The 23,843-nt window shown below is 39.1% G+C and overlaps 1 protein-coding gene across 3 annotated transcripts in view; it reads left to right on the top strand.

Moving 5' to 3' along the window:
- The window catches only part of LOC140930482 (transcriptional repressor NF-X1-like), a 131,197-nt gene extending 108,159 nt beyond the window's left edge, over nt 1–23,038 (top strand). The window contains exons 27-28 of one of the 3 annotated variants that reach the window (XM_073380191.1): nt 9,622–9,746; nt 22,906–23,038. In XM_073380191.1, coding sequence (XP_073236292.1) covers nt 9,622–9,697 — 76 coding nt within the window. In that variant the 3' untranslated portion in view covers nt 9,698–9,746; nt 22,906–23,038. Of the gene's footprint in view, nt 1–9,621; nt 10,090–22,902 lie in introns of those variants that run through there. The other 2 variants (XM_073380190.1, XM_073380189.1) reach the window with 2 other exon arrangements.
- The last annotated feature ends 805 nt before the right edge of the window (nt 23,039–23,843 follow it).

Genomic DNA, 23,843 nt, shown 5'->3' with positions numbered 1-23,843 from the left:
GCATGATCTACCCAGCATAGAAAAAAAATTTATTGCAATGAGCAGCATTTTGGTATGAGGTAAAAGTAGTGTAGGCCTACCACCCCCTTTTATTGCCAGGATAACTAAACACCCTCACTGTGGTCATAAATGACCTCAATGACTGCGAAGTACCGATCGATCAGCAGCAGATGATGATATCACCACTTGTAACTTTGCCTTGAAATGTTTAATACCGAAGTTACTAAGTGTTACAGTCTTATTACGTTATTACGCTATTACGGCAAGGTCAGTACTTTCTTCTTTCTCATTACGTTATTACGGTATTATGGCAAGTTACTTCACTCTTCTTTCTTATTGGCATCAAAGCTACTGTAAAAGCAAGTGTTTCATCCTTATTACGCTGTTACACTATTACGGCAAGGTACTCCACTCTTCTTATTGGCATCAAAGCTACTGTAAACACAAGTGTTTTTTTCGTATTACATTATTACCCTATTACGGCAAGGTTCTTCGCCCTTCTTTCTTACTGGCATCAAAGCTACTGTAAAAGCAAGTGTTTCATTCTGATTACGTTGTTACGCTATTACGGCAAGATACTTCACTCTTCTTTCTTATTAGCATCAAAGCTACTATCAGAGAGTAATTGAGCCGGCGATATTATATATTTCTTATTACGCTATTCAAGCGTAATAAGAAAAACTAAGAAATGGCTATCATACTCTGGGCATGGTATAGATCGATTCGAACAACATGAAGTTTGAAAAAGGTTAAACTCCGTTTTAAATCAGTGCGTTGAAACATTTAGGCAAAATCAACAACAATCATCGAAGATTTTTCAATTTTAAGGCGTCTAAAAGCAAATAGTCACATGCTAATTCGGATTAAATTTAGACAGTTTTTAAAATAGACTGAGCTATTGTTAGTCGCTTGAAGTTCTATTCTTCATTGAAGAATAGGCAAATATTGCGGATGTCTGAGCAGGAACAATAACCAGGAAAATGTAAAAAGGGGAAATTTGTCTAAAGAGCGGAAGCAATGGCGGCAAGTGTGGAATGCTTACAAAGAGGTGATCAACCTTCAGAGTTAAGCGAGCCGTCTTCGTGTTGCAACGTTTATCACTTGCATTGGTAGAGAGGCCCTCGAAATCCATAATGGTCAACCTTTTAGAAGTGAAGCAGAGAAATCCGACATGACCAAGGTCCTGGAATTCTGGGAGACGCGTTACACTGGCAAAACTAATAGGCTGATTTAGCAACAGGACGGGAACGTCAGTTGACGACGGGAAAGCGCACGGAAAGGACTAAACACGACTTCCGGTACCCAATTTTGCCACTCTGCCATTGGTCAAGCCAGTTGTTTGATTTGCGTGCGCCGCTCTCTCTCTCTGTATCTCTCATTTACGAGAGATACAGATTCAATAACCGTTCTCAAGAAAAACAGAATCAGTCGATACATACGTGACTGCTTTGCGAGCTCTTGCCGAAACCTGCGAATTTGGAATCTTGAAAGACCATCTTTTCCGCGACAGAATTGTGTGTGGAGTCCGAGAAAATGCTGTTAGAAGGAAAATACTGCAAGATTCTGGGCTTACTTTGTCAAACTGTCTGGATATCTACCAAGCCGCGGAAGCTACATCAGTAAGCTCAAAGAAAGAAATTGTCTATTGGCCTGGCATGCCTGCTGAAATTAGAGATTACATTTCCAAGCGTGAGGTTTACACCAGCTGCAAGAAAGAACAACGCAAAGAACCACTGACCTCACACAATACCCCAAGCCACCCTTGGGAAATAGTTGGGTCTGACATCGCTCACTTTGACAATAGACACCTCTGTACTGAGGATTACTACTTAAGCTACTTTGAGATCGACCCTCTCAAAGACAAGACTGCTAGAGAAGTCATCCGTACCCTAAAGAGACACTTCTCGGGGTGTGGAGTCCCTAATAAGCTGATGAGTGACAATGGTCTATCATTCAACTCCTATGAGTTTCAGCAATTTGCGACCAATTACGACATGGAACATGTTACCAGTTCTCCCCATTACCCACAGGGTAACGGAAAAGTAGAAAATGCTGTCAAGACCGCTAAGAGTTCATTGAAGAAATCTAAAGCTGCAAGATCAGAATCCATCTAGTCCTTCTAGAATGCTGAAACGCGCCCTCTGAAGGTCTATAGAGTTCCCCAGCACAAAGGATGTTCGTGCACCGAACTCGAACACTGATACCAGTGAACTATTGAAGCCCAAAATAGTGGAAGAGGTCCCAGGAAAACTCTTCAAGAGGAAACAGCTGCAAGGAAATACTACAATATCAGTGCCAAGCCAACAGATAAATCCGGCCAATGGTACAAGGCACGAATAGAAAAGCAAGCTGATGTGAGATCTTATAAGATCATAAATGATGTGAGAAATGAGGATGGTCGAATTTTCAGAATAAACAGGAGACACCTCAGAAGCAGCAAGGGGTCAGTATGTTCTAGTAGCAACCCTGTATCCTTTAGTATGCCAGATGTAACGTCCACTGCCCCACTCCCTCCTAGCAAGCCAGTGCCACGGACCTCACAGTAATTTTCACCTCCTAAAGAGGCCACTGCTGCAGAAAAACCGAACACAAGTCTTAATCCTGCAGATGTTTCAATGCCGTCTATGCCTATAAAGCCAGTGGGTTGCCAGCTACTCGCAGACCACCAAGTCATTTGAAAGACTTTATTGTATCCAAGGAGGCCCTGCCAGGGAAAATTCCGACGAGCAACATGACCAAAAAAGTGGCGACAGAGCGTAAAATGAAATCGCGACAAGAGACAACCTCTCTCGGCCAAATTGCGACAGTGACAGCAAAGCTGAGAATAAGCGACAAGAACGGTGGTTGGGCTTATTTATCACCAGTCTGAATGCTGAGAAGAAGTAATTTCCTCTCTCCCGTGAAGCGACTAGTTCGAAGATACTACATCTCCATGAACGGGATGTTGGAACAGCGCAAGGCCCTCAATCCCCTACCAGCGTTATGATGGTCGTACCCACTATGGGTGAAGAGAGACAATGTGATCCGGACTTTAGTTTCTTGTCTAATTTGAGCAACAAGGCGGTGACGACAATGGAGAGACCAGAGACCAGGCAACCTAACCACCGACCTTCCAGCTTCTCTCACAGAGTAGACCACCATGTCTTCACGATTTATCGCGTCAGTTAGTCTTAAAAGGTTGAACATGGACAAAGAGTTTTCGTTCAATTTCCGACGGTGACATGAGGCCTTTTTAAACACCAACAAGAGACGTTTTAAAATTCAAACGAGTAACATGGGACCAACCCCCACCACCACCACCTGGCGGGGCCTCTTAGTGACTTTGTTTGAGCTGTTAACTAGAACATTGTTTGAAAGACACTGCGTTAAGATCGTTCAGTGACAATAACTTTTAGTGCTTAGCTGGTTGTTCGTTTCTGGTATGTTTTATCTACAATCATGGACAAAAGTCTCGGAACACTTTTGCGTTTCTGGGGCGTTTTCCAATTCACACAGGTCCAACCCCTCCCCTTAGAATTTTTTTGCGAGTTTCAACTTTGTATAGGGTGGGGGGAGGGAGAACGGCAAGAAAATTTCGAAAAGGATGCACTGTTTTTAGAGGGAACCAAGAGAAAATATCGCCAGTGAAAAGTGAAAAGTGTAGTTAGAGCATTGTTAAAGTCAATTATCTCTCTTTATTTCACCATTTACTTTGTTCAATAAGTAATTCGAAACAAATATCGTTTGCAAAATTTCGTGGAAATGAGCCGTAAATTTTAAAATTTATAATATCTGTACCAAGTCAAGAAGTAAACAAACACATTGGGCGCCCTCAAATTTCATCAGTCGATTCTAACACTTTGAAGTTTCTAAAAGCTTAATACTTGTATTAAATCAGTGCGTTTCTTTAAATAAACTGAGCTATTGTTAGTTATTGAATTTCTATTCTTTTTCGACGAACAGCCTAATGTTGTGGGTGTCTGAGCAATAAAATTAACCAGGAAAGGAACATGCAGGGGGAATTCTGCACTGACCCTTTCTTGTTATTTGCATTTTTAAGGTCGACTTTTTTCAATGGGCTCTTTCCTGTAATGAAATGCACCATATGCCCCTGAAACAAAGCAGCAAACTTGACACGTCATATAATAAAAATAGCCATCTGCTTAAAGGGACTATGTCACCCCCTGGTGCATGCGCGAGCCAATAAAAACAAACTTGAAAACAGCAATCCGACTTTTTCAAGTTCTGTCGAAGATTTTTGAAGGCCGTTTTATCTGTTTAAGTCTCAGCCATCATTTGATAATGGTGATTAAAGAAGATTTTTTTGCATTGTTTTTGAAATTGTTTGCCCTTGGAATTTTTTACATGGATTTACAGTTTCCTCTTATCAGCGACCGTTGTTCTGACAGATAATTAATAACGGCTACTCCACAATGAGTGATGGAACCTTAGATGGGATCTTCCTGATAGTTCACAGAACCTTTCTGCTGAATTTTTTTTGGAGGCTGCAGGCTCGTCAATTTTCTTTGTGAGTGTCCTCAAATTATGTGGACATATATTGAAGTGGCTATCGAGTTGGCGGTGGCTGTTTTTATTACAACAGCGTGCTTCTGGCGAAAGACTTGTTATAAAATTCGGCTAGATTCCTTTTTGTGTTTAAGTTGATTCAAGGCAACGATAAACACAGCTGTTTGCTCGTTCAGCTTGTTCTCAAAGGGCCAGTAGAGAGGCACTAGTACGAATTAGATCTTGCGAATGCAAAGACTTAAGCATTTAAAGAAAAATCTCAATAAGAAATGCTCCAAAAGCAATAGAAATAGGCGTTGGCAATGGGATAAAAGCAGTTGGCCAAAAAGCCTTATCTCTTCTGCCTGGCTTCACTGGATTGATCGTAAGCTTCCTTTCTATAACAGCTCCTTTCTGGTGGGGCACACGTGGTTACTAATCATCGCTGCTGTGGCCTTTCTAATGCAAGGGTTCCTTAAATGCACCCTTAATGCTTCCAGATTAAAAGCCGAGTCAAAAGCACTGCTTCCACCATGAGTCGTGCCTTGCTTTTGTCGTCGCTAGTGGAAGCTGGGTGGGGGCATAGGCGGCAGAGGGTGTGGGGGCCTGTTTTCCTTTTTACCCATGTGTTTTCACTGCTTCTTTGTCAATGGGATTTGAAGAGTGGCTGTGTGGCGGGTTTGTTTATGAAGGGCCACCAGACATAAAACGCAGGCCTGCATATTTTATTTCTTTATTAACGTTGCTGCTCACTGCGAGCTTCTTAACCTTCTTTCCCACTGCATGAACTAGTTGTTGTAGCCCTTTTTGCTCTCTGTGTCAATCACCATTTGTCAAGACATTAACCATGCCCTTTGAACGGCAGCAAAATCAAGGCGCATTTTTCCTCATTTAACCTACGCGCTTTTAGAGAGATCCAGCTGCCTGATTATGCCCTCCAACGGGGTTAGAAACCTTCTCTGGTCCAACTGCATCCGCCAAAGTGCGGCTGTACACCTTTTTACTTGAACCTCAGGACGCAGTACACAAACGTCTGGATTAACTGGTTCTCGAGCTTTGGAATCAGGTCTATTGACTGCGGAGTCCAGACATGCGTGGCATAGCCAAAAAGGGATCTTACTAGGGTAAGCTATGCTGAGCGTCTAACCGTAATGCTTTTGACGAGTCTAGTGTTTCTCCGTACATATCCCAGGAGCCTGCTGGCCTTAGCGCATTGCACATTGATTTGCTTATTCCGCGTGAGGTTATCCGTGATGTAAACAAGAAGATCCTTCTCGGCAAGTTCAAGTGGAGAGCCGGTCATATGATTGACAAAGATGACGGGTTTAAGTTTCCTAGTGATGCGCTGCGCTTTGCATTTGCTGTAGTTAAAGTTTAGGCTAGCAGAATCTGACTACGTGACCAGGTTAGATAGGTCCTCCTGAAGTTGTTCTGCATCGCGCGTTGATGTTCTTTCTTTGAGAATCTTTGTGTCATCGGCAAAAGCGGCAATCTGGCTTGATCTAACAGTATCTGGCACATACAGAAGGAACAACATGGGGCGTAGGATCGATCCCCGCGGGACCCCTGAAGTCACAGGTAAGGGGCTTGATGTTGCACCCAATAAAGTCACTCGTTAGGATCGATTGTGCAGGTACGATTCTAGCCATGTTAGCAGGTTCCCCTAAAAACCATAATGATGTAGCTTCCTTGGGAGTTTGGCGGGGTTTACTGTGTCAAAGGCTTTTGACATGTCCAGATATATTATATCGACTTGTCCTCCTCGATCCAGCTTCGCGCCAATTTGGTCTAGAACTTCAACAAGCTGGGTTACACAAGATAATGTTCATTTTTGTGTTGTAAAATATCTGAAACAATTGTCTGCCACAGCCATAAAGGAATATCTTAAGTCTGCATGGGTTCTTTGGGTCGTCGACTCTGATAATTCATTCATTTTTCGCATTTAGAAACCATCTCTTCCCTTATACCTTAAGTCATGCCTGGTCAAAATACTGTACATGTAATTTTTGGAGAATATCTTTTATCCATGGTGATGAGATAACAAGCCTATTATCGTTGAGTAAAATTCCACCAGTGATATAAAAATAATTTGTACATTCCAAAAGTCCTTGTGAAATTAGAATACAAGTCGTTACCTAAATATGGCTGTGTTCACTCCTGACTAGGCCACCTGTGACAGATTCAAGTAACACTTTTTAAAGCTAAGGTGAAAAGTAGGGAAAACGTTAGAAAACAAAACAAAAAGCACAGACTACCATGTTCTGTCTGTTGTCTTGCAAGCCTTTTATTTGATTTTTAACTGTAAGTTACATTGGGAAAAAGATGCTTTGAAATAGTGCTATTAGTAGTAAAATGCTATGTTTTATAAAAGCTTTCACAACCTTTTAAAATCGAAAGCAATAATTAAGACGATCTCCTGTTTCTTAAGACTGTCATTGGTTTACTTTCATACAAGCACTGGACCAATCTGAAGTACTCTTACTGCATTTGCACTTGTTAAGTGGATTGCAACTTAAATTTGCCTTGACAGATGTACAGCTAGTGCACTTTTGTTTGCATGAGCACTTGAGCAGTTCTTGACAACCTTTTGACACCTCAGGGATAGTAATCCACACAGGCTTCCACAAATCGCCTTTCCTTTTTCAGCCAAAAGTGACAATGTACAGCTGTGCAAGGAGAACCATTTTTCCCTGTAGGACGGACATGTTGTTGCCCTGGTTGGGGTTTATTGAACAACGGCAGTTTGTTTCTCTTGATTGGATTGTGGATGGATTTTGTGCACTCGGTTACTATAGTCCTCTGATACTCTGCCTCAGCTACAGCTACATCCATGCTCTAACGGCACCCCTTTGCCTTACTTTTGTTTCTTAGTATTTTTAACTATTTTCTTTATTGTAAGTGCATTTTGCATCACAAGGATTTTCCGCTAGCCATCACGTGACCTTAGCTTAATACCACTACACGTGCGTAGTTTTGTCTAAGGCTCAGAAATTCGATGGGGTCACCATCTCAAGAATCTTCTTTATTGCTGGTGAACTCAGAACGTACTAGAACGTCCTACAATGAAATGGCTGTAAGAGTTGGCACAATACACCCTTGTATCATGCTAGTCTTGTGGAATCTGGGTCATTTTAGTTTTCTTAGTGTCACTTATCTCCCCCCCCCCCCCCCCCCCCCCACCACCAGATATGATGCCACTACATTCGAATTTCTGTTCAGTTAAGTCGAATTTCTGAACCAAAAGTGAAGCAAGCTCCTCGAACCCTGAGAAATCAAGCAAGTTCAACCCAGCGACAAGTCTGCCCCTACAAACAGTTGAGCAGCCAAGCGGGAGGAACACGAAGTAAATCCTTTCCTTTATCACAAAAAATGAAAATTAAAAAAAAGAAGAAACTACTGACAAGAGGGGAAGAGCACGTGCTCGACGAAACGTATAATCTTCTTTGAAGAAACCTTAAGAACATATTGTTAAAAACGAATCCAATCAAAGTGGAAGCTCAAGTGTATAATCGCCCTTGTGGAAAAAGCGGAACTCAAATTAAACAGCTGGCTAGATCGTGAATTCACTTTCTATTATCAGAACTTCTCAGCTAACTGTTTTCTTCAATAAACGACTCTATTCAAGCACTACAAACTGCCGTGTTTAACAGGGCATCAGGGCTACACAAAGATGAAACATTGTCCGTGAGCGCCAGTATGAGATCAAAGTTGTTAATGCAAATCACGACACTCAATGTAGTCATCAACTTCTGGTTCGTCGCGCTCATCAAGAAAAAGTCTCTTAACCATCAAAGCGAATGTGCGGCGTGAGAAGAGAAAATATGGTATACTGCAAGATTGAAGAACAACAAAGGATTCTAAGTAAACACGTTTTTACAACTGCCGAGATTTTGGAAAGGCAATGAGAGAATCTATTAAGCAAATAACAACCATTATCCCGTTCCAGAGCTCGCAATGGACCTTTTTGCTATTGCAAAATTTAATCCGATTCCAGTAATGCCCATGGACAAGAAGAAACCTTGCAAAGATGAGGGAATGGGCGAGTGAAGTGAGGTGTTAGGCAGCGAACAACGAAATTTTCATCTGGCACGCTGCCCATGTCAGCCTATGGGCTAAACCTACCACAAGATCCTCTCAACAGCAATGTGGAAGAAGAAGTCATTGAAAGGGAGGAAGAGGAAGTCATCAAAGAGTATTACTCTGACTCTGATCCTCAACTATCTGGATGAGGAGATGTAGAGTGATTTTTTGGAGTCTGCAACGTTGAAAACACGAAATGGAAGACAAATAAAAGCAGTGGTTAGGCTGGATTTGTAAGACCTCCTATAAGACCTCTTGTAAGACACTAATATTCAGGCCGCTTTGATATAGTGTTCAAGAAAACTATATAGTGTTCAAGAAAAGGTCAAACTTCTTGAGTGTAAGTGATTTGTAAAAAACTACCCTCCAAACGGCCATAAAGGTCTGCGGGACTCAAAACATGCCAATTAACTGACTAAACGTTTTTTGCTGCTCACTAAGTAGCGATTATTGAGCTGAGCTGTTTACTAAGCTGTTTACTGAGCTGACTACCGCTATACCGCATTAGCAACCTCATATCATTCTGTGACCCTGAGTCAGGAATGTTGCAAAATTCTCTGCTGCATTCGTACTTGTACGCTGGGGTCGAGCACGTCGTTTGAGGCGGCGTTGTGGTAATTGTGTCATTTAGACCGAGAGCAGACTCTCCGTCATCATCTGAATCTTTGAGACTAGCCAGAATTGCCGTCTTTTCCTCGTAGGCCTTCGCAAGTTACACCAAGGTGGAAGTTAGTCGTTGTGTCCTGATAGTTTTTTACATTATTGTTCCTTGTACCAGACTAAGAATTTGCTTGATCCATGTTGTGATGACGAACAAATGTAAGACCGGATTCAAAAATTCATAAAAATGACCATTTAATTTTTTTTTCCGTATCGAAACCTCGTGAGAATACCGATTTAGTGCGCGAAAACCACTGCTTGTGACCATACGTTTAACTTTCTCGTGCGATTCCTGGAGCGCAGTCAGTACATTACGTTTAAAACCTTTAATGTTAGACCTTTGTCTTTTAGTTTTCTTGCATTTCATTTAAAGCTACGTCATTGTGTTTTTGGCAGATCATCCTCAGAAGAAAGAAGAGGAGAGTCCTGGACACATGTGCCTGACTATTTTTGTGATGAGATAACAGATTGACGTAACGATCTTTGAAACAATCATTTTTACTTGACGGTTTGCTTTTCTGGTATGTTGAAAACATAAAACTAAGTCCACAACTAAATTTAATTTAATTTAATTTTTTTCTGTTCTGAAGAGTAGATGCCAAGGAGACTTTTTCTTATGAAGAAACACTCGAAAACCTAACGTTGGGATTGGATGCTTTCAAACAAGAATTTTTGAGAGGTGCAAGCAAAAATTTCCGAGATACAGTAAAACGCCGCGAAGAAGAACCTAGGATTTAAGAACCTGCTGACAGAAATGTGTCTTTTTAACACTCCAAAATATAAGAACCAGTTTAGCCAAGAAAAAACAACAGGTTCTTATATGTGGTGTTAGACTACATTTTCATACACACTTTGACCAAAAGTCTGGCTGGGAAATTTATATTTCATCATATAATAAATGTATAATGTATACAACCATTGTTGAAAACTGCATATCTTCTGGCTGATAATCTAGTTTTATTAGATTTTTGGTAAATAAATGCCTATTATGAAGGACAAGTACCATTTATAGCAATTTTTTGTAATCAACAACAGTATCCTTCTTCATAAAAATTAAGAACCTAATTAAGAACCTTTTTAGCCTAAACTTCCAATAAGTACTCCAAACTATAAGAATCTATTTTGCCAAACTTCAAAAATCTAAGTTCTCCTTCGCGGCGTTTTACTGTAGTGCTATTTAATATTTCGTTACCATTTTTGATCCTGCAATGCCGCTTGTTTCAGCCCATTGTACTCAATTAGGCAGAGTCATAAAGAAGGCTGTTACGTTTGATTTTTGTACCTTACCCTACCCTAGGTTGTAGATTTCTTGTGTCATTTGACTATTTTCCGTCATGTCACTCAAATACCAGACAAGGCCTTGCAAATAGATATGGATGCGGATCTTTGTCAAAATGCAAGTAACAAGGAGAGAGTACAGCTGAGAATTGAACGACTTTTTGTGCTCAGGACGAAATAGTCACGCTGATCATAGAGTATATGATAGAAGAAGAACTTGCAAATTTGGAGATTTCTTACGTGTGGTAGATAAGGGTGTGAATGAATACACTCAACTCTCTCTAAGACGGACACCTTTGGGACCGGCACTAAGTGTCTGTCTTAGAGAGGTGTCCGTCTTATAGAGAGTCAAATAAAAGGAGTAAAGAAAGGCAGGGACCAACTCTAGGTGTCCGTCTTATAGAGGTGTCCGTTGAGAGAGAGTCGACTGTACAAGAATTTTATATATTGGAAATGCGAAGTGAGGAAATGAGTTTATTTAGATCAGGGTATCGCAAGGGCACCAAACGACTGTTTTCTGTGAAACATCTGTTCGGAAAAGAAAACGTGGCCTAGAATTTTCTAGTGGCTTAGGACGGCTAAAAATTTCTAGATGCACGTGCCATTATGCGAAATTTTCGAAGCTTGTCTAACAAATTTCTTACCATTTCTGAACTTTATTTTTTCACATTTCACTCTCAATATTGGGCTATTTTTCGTACAAAGAGGACGAGAGTAAGAAAGAAGAATTCTCACTTTCGTGAGAAAAATTTTCGGGAAGATAATACTGAAGCCCTTGTAATTTTGAAGGCTCAAGTTCCCCTAGGATGACCGGACAGATACGAATTTTATAGCGCTGTTTAGGTTGCATTCCTAGATATCTAAAAATACTCTGGACAGCCTAAAAAGTGTTTACAATGTATTTAGGAGGTAATCGTTGTTAGGTGCCCCTGGTATTAACGCTGTTCATAAATACCTCAACCAGATTCGTATAGTATGCTTGTATTGGACCGCTGTGGTCTAGTATTTTCTATGCTGAGTGTATAGCTACTCCTATACCGAGACATAGAGAGGCAGAGACAGAGATGCATTTGGAGATTCCTTAGATATTAAGGCATGTTCGATTGATGTATTCTGGACTTACAGGATAAATGGTAACTAGATAAACCGCACTTGTTTTGGCTATGAATAAAAGGAAATTTCGTGGTCCAAAAGCCAACATGATGAAGGAACGATAAAGATAAGATATCTTTAAGAAGAGCTCATGCATTATCGTATATCTAAAAAACCCTGACACACAAGCCGTCCCTCGATGAATCGCCTCCACCCCTCTTGCCTTCTTGTGATTTCTTTCTTTATCCTCTCCCTGTCACGTTGAAGTGGAGTCTTATCTAGCAAAACGTCGGGGACGACTCCCAGTTCCCAATTCCCTTAAACAATCGCCCCCTTTTTTTGCGAAAAAAATAATAATCATCCCCCGGCTATTATTCGAGGAAAAACGGTAACCTGTATGGTCTCCACAAAAGGCGCGAAGTCATCTTTAAAACTCGTGTCATTTGCTATAATTAAGTTGGGTAGTTTGTATTTCTTGTTTGTCATTAAGTTAGTTGTTAATGGTTTATTTAACTCTCTTGCAGTAATTCACTGAATTAACGAGTTCTATTAAAATGGGAAGAAACAAGTAGACTAGATATATTCTTTTTAGCACTGAATTGTGTTATATCTCTATACACATTGTTAGAAGTACGTAAAAGTAAAAAAGTCTTCAGTGCGCTTAGTTCTGCAGGTGATAACATTACTATAAAAATATAGCTGATCCAACTCATTCCTTAAGCAGGTTTCTATCTAGGATTTATCGTTTGGGGGAGACGTGAGAAATCCCGAGTGGCCGAAGGCCACGATCTTGATAGGGGGTTCCCCCCGGAAATTTTTGGAAATAGATATGCGCTTAGATGCAATCTAGTACATTTTGAGACACAATTGTGTCAAGACAGGGAATACTTACTTTGTGTGCACAGGTCGAGTCTGGATGATTTTTCCGTTATAGCTACTTATATAACATTACTGTCATTCTACACCGAAGGGTTTCTACCCGGGCTGGCTCAAGAGCATCAGAGTAGCTATCAGCCCATGAGAAAATCATTTTAGTGCTCTTTTCTGTATCTATACTATTTTGTCACAAAGGTAACCTGATGTAGACTGCCATACAGGTACGGCGAACTCTAGATTTTCAGGATGGAAAAACGTTGTGCGCAAGATTCTGCGCATCTCTTATCGCAGGCTCAAGGCGGGCTTTTCTGACTGACTGAGATTTCAGATTTCTGACTGAGACTGAATGAAATGCACGAGGTGCGAACGTTTCTTCCTTGTAAAGCCTTTTTATTTGTTTGTTTTATATTCGTCACTTGAAAATTACTTTGGATTCAGAACAGCCAATGTTAAAAGAACAACGGATCACTCCGTCAGTCTGAGGTGGAATAAAAAGTTTTGAACATTTCCAAAGAGGCAAGAATTTTTCTGATTGTGTATTCGATTAATTTTTCAGTTGATTTCGCCTTCTTTCGCCGGGCTGAATCAAAACGCGGTCGTATTCTATTATTAGTAGTTACAGTTACTTTTTCTACATGTCCAGATTTATTACCTTTGCAGAACCACGTTTATCCTTCTCTTCAGTCAAAGAACCATATTGCTAACGCATTCGAGTGAACAAACTTGTGCCGCTAAAAACGTTCTCGGAAATAGAAGGCCAGCAAGCTTACCCGAGAAGAACAGACTTCTTCGATCATTTCTCTTTTGCTCAAGTAATAATTGTCAGAGTGTTAATTACATAATTTTGTTTTCCAGTGCACTGTGAAAGTTTCTGTATTTCACTTGCTGTTAAGTAGAGAACGACAACCGCCGACAGTGACTCCAAACAATTAACTCTTTGCCCGTAAACAATTGCTGGAGCTGGATTTGACTGGAGCGAGCAAAGCAAACCCTTATGTGCAGTTTTCTGTATTTTCTAATGATTTGCTAGGTTCAAGTTGCTTGAATGAAGACCCTCGCATTATTAAAATTAGCCAAATGTCATAAATGGTGAATCTTGGTTTGGCTGTGAAGCTTGCAACTGATCTTTTGCTTTTAAGATCTTTGGGTAACTTGTTTTCATGAAGAAAATTCATTTCGTCATTCTCAGCAGGTATAAGAGCCCTTATGATAATTTGTTGTTTTGCAACCCTCTTGAAGCTTTGTTTAGTTCACTTAAGCTGAATTTTGTGCATGATGGAATTGTTCTTTGCTTGTCGCATCTCTTTGCGAGGTTAAAGTGGCTTCTATTCTTTAAAGTGACCTCAGTCGGTAATTAAACCTTATACATAACTGGAAGAAATTTTTGCTTTAATGTAACTTTAACTTTGTTTTAAGGAAATCCTACTTACGCGTAGGTTTTTGACAACCGTTGTGCATGTTCAACTTGACAACAGAAAGCAAAATTTATCTCCCCGAAACGATCAAGTTTAAAAAACTATAGTTGCTGTGAAACCGACATTGGCGTAGATTTTACTAAATAAAGATTGCCTCTTTTTCTGCCCACATATGAACTTCAAAACTTCTACAGTGAGGATTTTGTTTATATTTAAGTGATCTACGAAGCTACAAGTGTCCGATCGAGCGTGGGTTTTAAAATATCAGCTCGAGTGCGACAAAGTTCAGTGACTTTAAACACCTTGTGGGCATGCATTAATTTTTTGGGGCAACTCACTGTACAAAAATATTTTGTTTTCGTGTCCACAGTGGGGCTCCGGACCTTACTTATCCAGGAACTTCCATATATGAACACATTTTGTGAAAGCATCTTCAGTTGAAAAAAATCGGACTTACACATGCACATCATCGCCAGTACAACGCAAGGAAACTAATTGTCCTTAAAGTCGGTTTTACTACGAGGTGTTCTTTGAGAAAATTAAGTAATGAGGTTATAATCACAGCTTGCAACTTCTGAAGACAAATCGCTTACATTTTCCGGGTTACGAGTGGAAACGTTTTATCATCCGGCCAAAAAATATCTGAAATCCCGCCGTTTTTTCAAACCTGGCCGAGGATCGGGGCAAAAACGTTCACGCATATATTGCTCATTACGTTTTTCTGCCCTGAACTCTAGAACTGGTCGAACATAGCTTATACAGCAGCAGCAGGAAATAGGAAGTGCATAATTACGTTACGTCTCAGTGATTTTAAGTCACAGACAAGTTTGACTTTACTCCTCAGACACTATGAATTAACCAATGAAAACGTTTCTTATTTTCTAACTAACCAATCGAAAAGGAAGACGTCTATCGACATTAAAGTAACTAGAAAACCTAAACCAACTAAAAAATAACACACGACCTTATCTTAATGGGATTCCTACGCATTTTATTCATGAGATCAAGACAATAACCTATGACGTCACCTAGTTAATGTATTCCTGCGCACGCTAATGAGATTCCTGCGCAAAAAAGGGGACTAACCGGTGCGCCCTATACTATTCCGGTTGCTCAAAAAGTCTTCTCGACGTCGATAACCACAGCCTCGAGTTGCTCAAAAGTAAGGTGTGTCCAGTCCAGTGTCTTGTGAAGGGTTTTCTTCACATCCTTGATCAAACGTTCATACATGCCTCCCTCCCAAGGGGATTTGAATAAGTTTATGTATAAAGTTTTGGATAAGGTTATGTCTTGTCTCGCTAGATAGTCCTGTAAATTGTCGCTCTTCCCGATGTTCTTCATTCAAGTTCATGTAGACTGGAATACTGTGACGTTATTTTATGTCTTGTCTCGCTAGATAGTCCTGTAAATTGTCGCTCTTCCCGATGTTCTTCATTCAAGTTCATGTAGACTGGAATACTGTGACGTTATTTGATGTTATGACCTTGGGCCTTGTTCCCCTTTCTATGATCAAGTTTAACTTTCTCTAAAATTCCTCTGCCGTCTGGGTCTTCCTCAATGTACCGCCCTCGACGGTGCGCACGTAAACAGCAAATTGTAACATTTTCGTTGCTCCTTCTTTGTAATCTTGAAAGCGATAGGTCCGGCAAAATCTACTCCTGTAGTCTCCAAAGATCTGCTGGCTTCCACGCTGTCAACTGTGACATGTCTGCTGTTACTGTAGCTCCATAAGGTTTCGTGTTAAAAACCTTGCAAACATTGCACGTGTTGACCATTTTCTTCACTTTCGGTCTTAGTTTTGGAATCCACCATTTGTTTCTTATTTCTGCCATGGTGTTGGCCACTTCCAAGAGTTTGATCTTTGGGTGAAGATGTCCGATTAACTTCTGTGTCAGTATACAGTCTTCTAGGTAAGTTGGTATGTAACCAGGAGTCCTTCCAACGCACTTTAGTACGCCCGTTTCTTTATTTTCTACCAATCTCCACCCTGGTGTCTCTGTATCTTGCAGAATTCTTTTCTGCAGCTGTTCTCACCCACCGTTCTTGGGCTTGTCTGATTTCTTCAGTATACAAAGCTCCTTTCCGCTTTATTCTCATCTATTTTTTTGCCAGGGTGTTGTCTTTGAATCTTTTTTTTTTGTCCTTTAATGAATTTTATTTTTGTTATGTATTACATTTTTTTACACACGGACTTATGAACACGTAGGAAAAATACAAAAAAAGGAAAAGAAAACTAAACATATATACATCGCAGACTCACACACAATTACATACTGACAAAAAAGAAAGAAAGAAACACACCCCAGTACCTTTTACTCTTTTTACATGAAAAAAAATTAATAAAGATTATATTAGAAATAAATAAAGTAAGCGGCGAAAGGATCGTATGCTAATGAGATTTATATTTGCTCCATTTCATATTGTGGGTCTCCAACTTATTGTTTGACTTAGCGATCATTGTCTCGATTGAAAAAACAGTATTAATTTTGGAATTAAGAACTCTAATGGAGGGAGAATATTTGTTCTGTTTACAAGAGTATAGATATTGTTTTGCCAGTGATAAAATATGATTCACAAATATCTCGTCCTCACATCCAATAATACCAAACAGTATATCATTGTCTGAAAAATTTTCAATCTTGACCTTATGATCAACAAGCCATTTTATAACCTCAGACCAGAAATTCTTAGTATAATAACAAGACAGGAAAAGGTGTTCGAGGGATTCATCCGATTCACCTCATAAGGAGCACGCTGGAGATGGTATAATACCAATTTTGCATAAGAAGGTATTTGTCACAAGGCATCTGTTTAGTAATTTGTACTGAAATTCGCGAGTCTTTGTATCCAAAGCAACACGATATGGCAAGCTATAAATTTTTTTCCAATTCAAAATGAGCATTCAACTTTAGTTTAGCACTTGGTGGAGTGACGATTCTGTTTCGAAGTTCTTTATAAACAGTTTTCGAACACGCTTTTTCAAGTAAAACGATTTCACCACTTAAGGGTAACTTATCTCATCACGCAAATTGAATAGTGTGTCACCTGTAGAGATGCAGGTTTTCAACGATTCACGCCATTGAGTTGGTAGAGCGTCTATTAAAGAGACAAGCCTAAAGGCATCCAACGGCGAAAGGTTCAAGACTATCAACTGGCATTTGATTATAAGTTCATTTTTATTCGAGATTAAATCACCCACTCGAAGGATCCCTTTCTCAGCGAGATTTCGCACAGACTTGTCACCAATACAAATAAATTTGTTGTTCCATAAGATAACTTTTGAAAAGTCTTTTCCATTTAAATCTTGTAAATTTAAATTATTTACCCTCGAGCACTTTGCAAAAAAGTTTAAGCATTCTTCATAAAAGGCTGGTAATTTGATAGGCAATTTCTTCGAATCAATTTACCACCAACAGGTTTCAGATAATGCAAAAGGATTGTTTTCCATCCACTCGGTTGATCATTCGCCAATTTCTTGCAGTACAGGCCAGGTTACCTAGCAGCAAAAGCTCTGTCTTTTCGTGATTAACCTTTAGGCCAGAGCAAGTTCCATAACCTTCTATAAGTTTAAGAAAGTTTGTTAGAGAGAGATCATCCTTTAAAAAAACAGTCAGGTCATGTGCCAAAAGACTTACTTTGATCTCTTCATTATCAACTTTAATACCGCGAATGTCATTACTGTTACGTATATTAACACATAAAACTTCTAATGCTATAATAAATAAGTAAGCAGAGAGAGGGTCTCCCTGTCTTACTCCTCTTTCAACTGCAAAGGATCAATTCGAAACTGCAAAGCCATTATTTAACACACAACTCCAGACGTTCTTCTAAAAAGTGTGGATCCATCGAATAAAAGGTGTTCCAAAACCAAAACGGATAAAGTTCGAAATAAGAAGTCCTTACTAACTGTGTCAAAAGCCTTTTTGAAATCTATACAATCCATTCTTCCGTAAATACCGGTATCTCTTTAAAAATTCCATAACGTCCTCTATGGTTCTGACCGCGTCAAAAATGGTTCTACCTTCACATATGCAGATGGATTGAAATGTATAATGTTTCGTAAATCATCTCCAATCTCTTGGCAAAGGTTTTTGAACCTATTTTAACATCAACATTGGTAAGTGAAATCGGTCTCCAGTTTGATAAGTCCCGTTTGTCGTTGTCTTTCTATCCTATTAGGGTAATAATGGCTTCTTTCTGACAGTTTGACAACTCACCGTGATCATAAGAGTAGTTTAAGCTGTCTACTAATAGCTGTCCTAAGAGGCCCCCAAAAGCCCTGTAAAATTCGGCTGTCAGTCCGTCATTGCCTGGTGACTTGTTACTTTCAAACAGCTGAAGACTTTATCATTATCAGAGAGTTTTGGCATTTCAGGATTATTTAAGAGCCCATGACTGTAAATATCGAGAATCGCTGGCCAGGCTAAATAGAAAATTCTGCTAATTTGTCAGAAAACCCCTTTGGGGAACTATCTTCAAAAAAAATATTTTCAACTTTCAAGAATCTATAGTTTTCGAGAAAATGAGGAAAAACGAAAATAGCGGTTTTTACCTAATTAATTATGCAAAAACTAGAGTAAAAATGACCTACTTTATCGCGTCTGTACCGAGGCACGATTCAAAGCTATAAATCAGGAATATTTTTGTTTAAAAGAATTCTATCTTTTCTTTCTATCCATGGTATGTTTCAAACCATAAACTTGATTTTGAATTTTTTATGTAATATATCAAACATGAGATGCAGTGTTTCATCACCAGATGAAACACCGAGAAGAGAGTTGAAAATACGACGCGCAGCGAAGAATTTTTGACGAACTTCGAGGTGTTTCATCTGGTGATGAAACACTGTGTCGAATGTTTGATATTTCTTCTCAAACAAAATCATTTTTGAAGGAGAAATTAAGGATGCAAATACTAAGCAGTGTTTCATCCGATTTCCAAACACTCATTAAACATTAATTTCCTTTGTATTTTCTTAATGAATTATTAATGAGTTTGAGAAGGTTTTTTGAAAACTACCATCAATGGCACTTTTTAAAATGGCTAAAAAATGAGCAACTTCAGAGGCAAAAAACTCACCTTGGTATCAGTGTGAAACCTAGCCAAAATGTTTACTAGGACAAAGTTGAGCTCTTATATGAACAGAATAGGAAATAAAAAATCTGGGTACTCCGGATTCGCCTTTACAAAATAAAAAAATTCGTGACCACCAGTGGAAAAATGTCACAAATTTGCATAAGTCAAATTTGTAGAGAAATGTTGCGGCAACCGGTTTTGTTTCAATTCAGGGTCAGTATGTAATGTTCGGAAACATCACGGAGTAAGAAAACGTTTTTTGATAAAGTTTATGTTAAAATATCAGAGTAATTAACCGTTCACAAAAAAAAAATAATAATAATAAACGACCTCGAAGAAGCGTTATATATAAGCGCCGAATTATTATGTAAACTATATCCCATGTCTCTCGTTTCTTTTCCTAACTTCCTTGTATTAGCATCCATCTGTATTATCGTAAATTCGCCTCCAGTATGTCTAAAATAGGTAGGTACATTTTCCTTGAAATTTATTTGGAAGGAGGTTTCTTGCGAACGGGACACACTGCGTGAGAGGAAGTCATAAACTAACAGTTAGAGTGTAACAATGTCACGCAACGACGTCTCGAGCAGCTCCGCCTTCTTTCACTGATTTTTTTCTCCTTATGAAACACTGCGTTGTTCGCAACATCATTTGTTTCTCAGGGCCGAGTTGTTCAAAGCTGGGTTAGGGTAACCTAGGGTTAGTGCAAAATTTGAAATCAGATTTGAAAGCTTAAAAAGCATATTCACTTAAATTCTTTTTATCTACAATATGATGATTGGATGATCTTAAAAGAATAGAGAAAATTCTCCGAGAAAATGCTTCTGAAAAAAAGGAAAAGAAACCCGGATTAAAATTTAACCTCGGGTTAGCGCTAATCGGCCTCCGAACAACTGGGCCCAGTAGTTTATTTCCTTTTCAGAAAGAAGGGATACTAACTTTGCATGCCTGTCAGTCACGCACTAAAAGTTAACATTTTCTTGTCAGAGATGTTGAAATCTGTTTTTTTTACTACGTATTACAAACAACAAACCGTCCCTTGGTTAATTTCTTTACTTTTTCACAAATAGAGGTATAATTAGGCAACAACCAAAGCAGCTACCAGCTAAGTGATCGTAGTTCATACGGTCCAGCGGTTTCTCTCCTCCGAAGCGAATCCCAAACATCTTTCCCGCAAAAACTGCCTCTTTTAGGTCACCGCGGAGTTGTACCACCTACCAAGGGGCGTTTTCCTTCAAATACAAAATGATATTTGTTGATTTCAAAATATGATGTAGCAGCGCCTTAGTGTGTAAATCTATAGGCGAAACCCATGAACCAAAACAAATTCCAACCGACGCCTATGCCGAGCCAAATGTAACAATATTCAATATTTATAAATGCATTCAATTTAATACCTTTTTTTTTCTATTTGCTTACTTCTATTCAATTTAATCCTCAATTTTCATTCAATTCAATCCCCAATCTTTCAATTTAATAACTGATATTTATTCAATGTCATTCAATCTCAACACTGATACTTATTCAATTCAATCCTTCCGTATTCGTTCAAGTTAAAATAGATATATATTTTTAATTTGATCACTGATGTCTATTCAATTTATTCAACCGCATTTTATTCAGTTCGAACGACATACATTCATTCAATTGATTCAGCCCATATTCTTTCAATGTTGGCACTCATTCATTTAATCTCGGGGACTGGGACAAGTAAAAACAAACGCGTGGTACTGGGGAACACTCTTCCCGCAAAAAAGATGGCGGAATCGGAAGACATGATCGATGTTTGTGATGATTTAGGAATCGAGAGTTTCTTTCTTCAAATGTAAGCGGGGAACATCGTATTTCAACCCATGTCGATCTACTAGAGAGAACGGTAAGATTACTAGCTCAATTGGCGAGGATAGTCGCAGACTTCAGGGCGGAAAAACGTAATGAGCATGCGTGAACTTTTTTGCCCAGGTCCCCTGGCCGGGTTTGAAAAAATGGCGGGATTTCAAAACTTTTTTTGCCTAATAATAAAACGTTTCCACTCTTAACCTGGATTAATTTTCTCGAAGAATACCATATAACAAAACTGACTTTAACGACATTAATTTCCTTGCGTTGTACTGGAAATGTGTATGCGTAGGTCCTACTTTTTTCAAGATGCATTCACAAGATATGTTCATATAAGGAAGTTTCTGGATATATAAGGTCCAGAGCCCCACTGTGGACACAAAAATAAAATAATTTTGTACAGTGATTTGCCCAAAAAATATAACGCATGCCCACAATGTGTTTGAAGTCGCTGAACTTTGTCGCATTCAAGCTGATATTTTAAACCCACGCTCGATTGGACACTTGTAGCTTTGCAGATCACTGAAATTTAAACAAAATCCTCTATGTCAAGCTTCGGCGTCGATAGGTGGGCAGAAAAAGAGTCCACCTTTATCTTGTAAAATCTTCCCCAAAATGGGTTTCAAAGCAACTAAAGTTTATTTTTAAACTCGATCGTTTCGCGTACTAAGAGATAAATATAAATTATGCTTTGTGTTGTCAACCAGTTGAACGTGCATAACATCTGTCAAAAACTTACGCGTAAGTAGGATTTCCTTCAAACAAAGTTAAAATTACATTATTGCAAAAACCTCTTGCTGACAAGGAAGAAATGAATTTTTGGTACGAAAACAACCTACCTAAAGATCTTAAAAGCAAAAGATCAGTTGCAGTGAGCTTAGCAGCTGAACCATGATTCACCTTGTACACCTGTAGCTGTTTTTGTCAGTGGTCCATGTGAGGGTCTTCATTCAAGCAAATTAAACTCAGCCAATTGTTAGAAAATACAGAAAACTGCACATAAGGGTATTTGTTGTGATCGCCTCAGACAAATCCAGCTCCAGCAATTGTTTAGGAGCAGAGTCAATTGTTTTGAAGTCATTGCCGACAGTTGTCGTTCTCTACTTCACAGCGAGTGAAAAGGAAAAATTGCGTACAGAAAGTTATTTCTTATAAAGAACAGAAACTTTCACAGTGCACTGGAAAACAAAACTATGTAATTAAAAGTGGAGAAAACTCTGACTACTATTACTTGAGCAACAGAAAAATGATCGAAGTAGTCTTTTCTTTTCGAGTAAGCTTACTGGCCTTCTATTTCGGAGAAAGTTTTACGGCGCACAAATGGTTCTTTGCTGAAGAGAAGGATAAAGCTGGTTCTGCAAAGGGAATAAATCTGGGCACGTGAAAAAGTATTTACTAAGTAAACGGAATACAAGCGGGTTTTTCAGCCCGGCGAAAGAAAGCGAAATCAACTCACAAATAAATCGAATGCACAATCAGAAAGGTACTCGCGTCTTTGGAAATGCTCGAAACTTTTTATTCCACCTCAGACTGACGGAATGATCCGTTTTTGCTTTAACATTGGTTGTTCTGAGTCCAAAGTAATTTTCAAGTGACGAAGAACAAAAACCACACAAAGGTAAAAAGGCTTTTCGAGAAGCAAACGTTCACACCTTGTACATTTCATTCACCGACTCTCACTCACTCGCCGACAAACAAACGTAGTCGAACACGGTCAAAACACAAAAAAGCCCGCCTTGAGCCTGCGACAAGAGATGCGCAGAAGCTTGCGCAGAACGTTTTTCCGCCCTGAAGTCACAGACGAAACTGATCTGAAACTGTTAGGTGATTTAAGAGTGGTGTTTTCTGAACTACTTGAAAAGTTCCTTCATCATTTTGGAAGCACGGCATCTGATATCTCGCAAGTAATAACATTCCCTAGTCTATTGGACAAGAGTGAAGGCCCAGGTAGACCACGGGTTCACATTCCGCCTGAGGTACTCGAAGAGTTGAGAGGGCTGGGATTTACATGGCAAAAGATTGCTAGTATATTTAAAGTGTCGCGCTGGACAATTATGCGTCGAGTTCGTTTATTTGAACTTGAAAATCTCTCTCTCTTCAGTAGCATCACTGATGAAGAAATCGACGATATCATTCGTGACTACACTGCACGCCATGAGTCAACCACAGGAGAATCCTACCTCCGTGGATACTTTAGAGCATTGGGATATACCATACAGAGAAGGAGGATCAGAGAGAGTTTAAACAGGGTAGATCCAAGGAACACTGCATCGAGGTGGGGTGCATTAGTGTCAAGGAGAGTGTATTTTGTCCCGTGGCCAAACTCGTTATGGCATTTAGATGGTCATCACTCATTGATTCGCTGGGGCTTTATAATACACGGATGCATCGATGGTTATTCAAGAAGAATTATCGTCCTTCATTAGTAGTAAGTAAATGATGCCATCCCACTCACTCACTTTTATTTCTAACTCATCTCGCAAATAATCGCTCCTCTTGTTCACTCATTTCATTCACTCACTCATTCCATTCGTTCGCAAATAATCGCTCCTCTTGTTCACTCATTTCATTCGTTCGCTTTCGCTCACTCATTCCATTCGTTCTCAAGTAGTCGCTCTTTTTGCTCACTCATTTCATTCGCTCACTCATTCCATTCGTTCTCAAGTAGTCGCTCTTTTTGCGAGATGAGTTAGAAATAAAAGTGAGTGAGTGGGTTGTCATCATTTACTTACTACTGTGTAATAAATAAAATAGTGAAAAGTGAATCAGAAAAAAATAAATTTGATTTAAGAAAATAAATATAAAAAAATATAATGGGTTTTAAATCAAAAAACAATCAAACAAGTCAATCAAATATTTGTAAACGATTCAGAGTTCGTGGATTAATATTTGATAGTGAAGAAGATTACCAAATATTAAAAAATATTGATAGTAATATTAATCAAACAGTTAAATCAGTGAACGATGGTAGCATTGATTTAAAAGATGTTTTTAATAATGTTAAAACATTTAATGTAGAAGAAAGTTATTTTAATACAAGAG

The sequence above is a fragment of the Porites lutea genome, chromosome 3 (assembly GCF_958299795.1).
Source record: "Porites lutea chromosome 3, jaPorLute2.1, whole genome shotgun sequence".
NCBI lineage: Eukaryota > Metazoa > Cnidaria > Anthozoa > Scleractinia > Poritidae > Porites > Porites lutea.
Note: the sequence above shows the minus strand (reverse complement) of the source record. Positions and strands in the feature narration are given on the sequence as shown.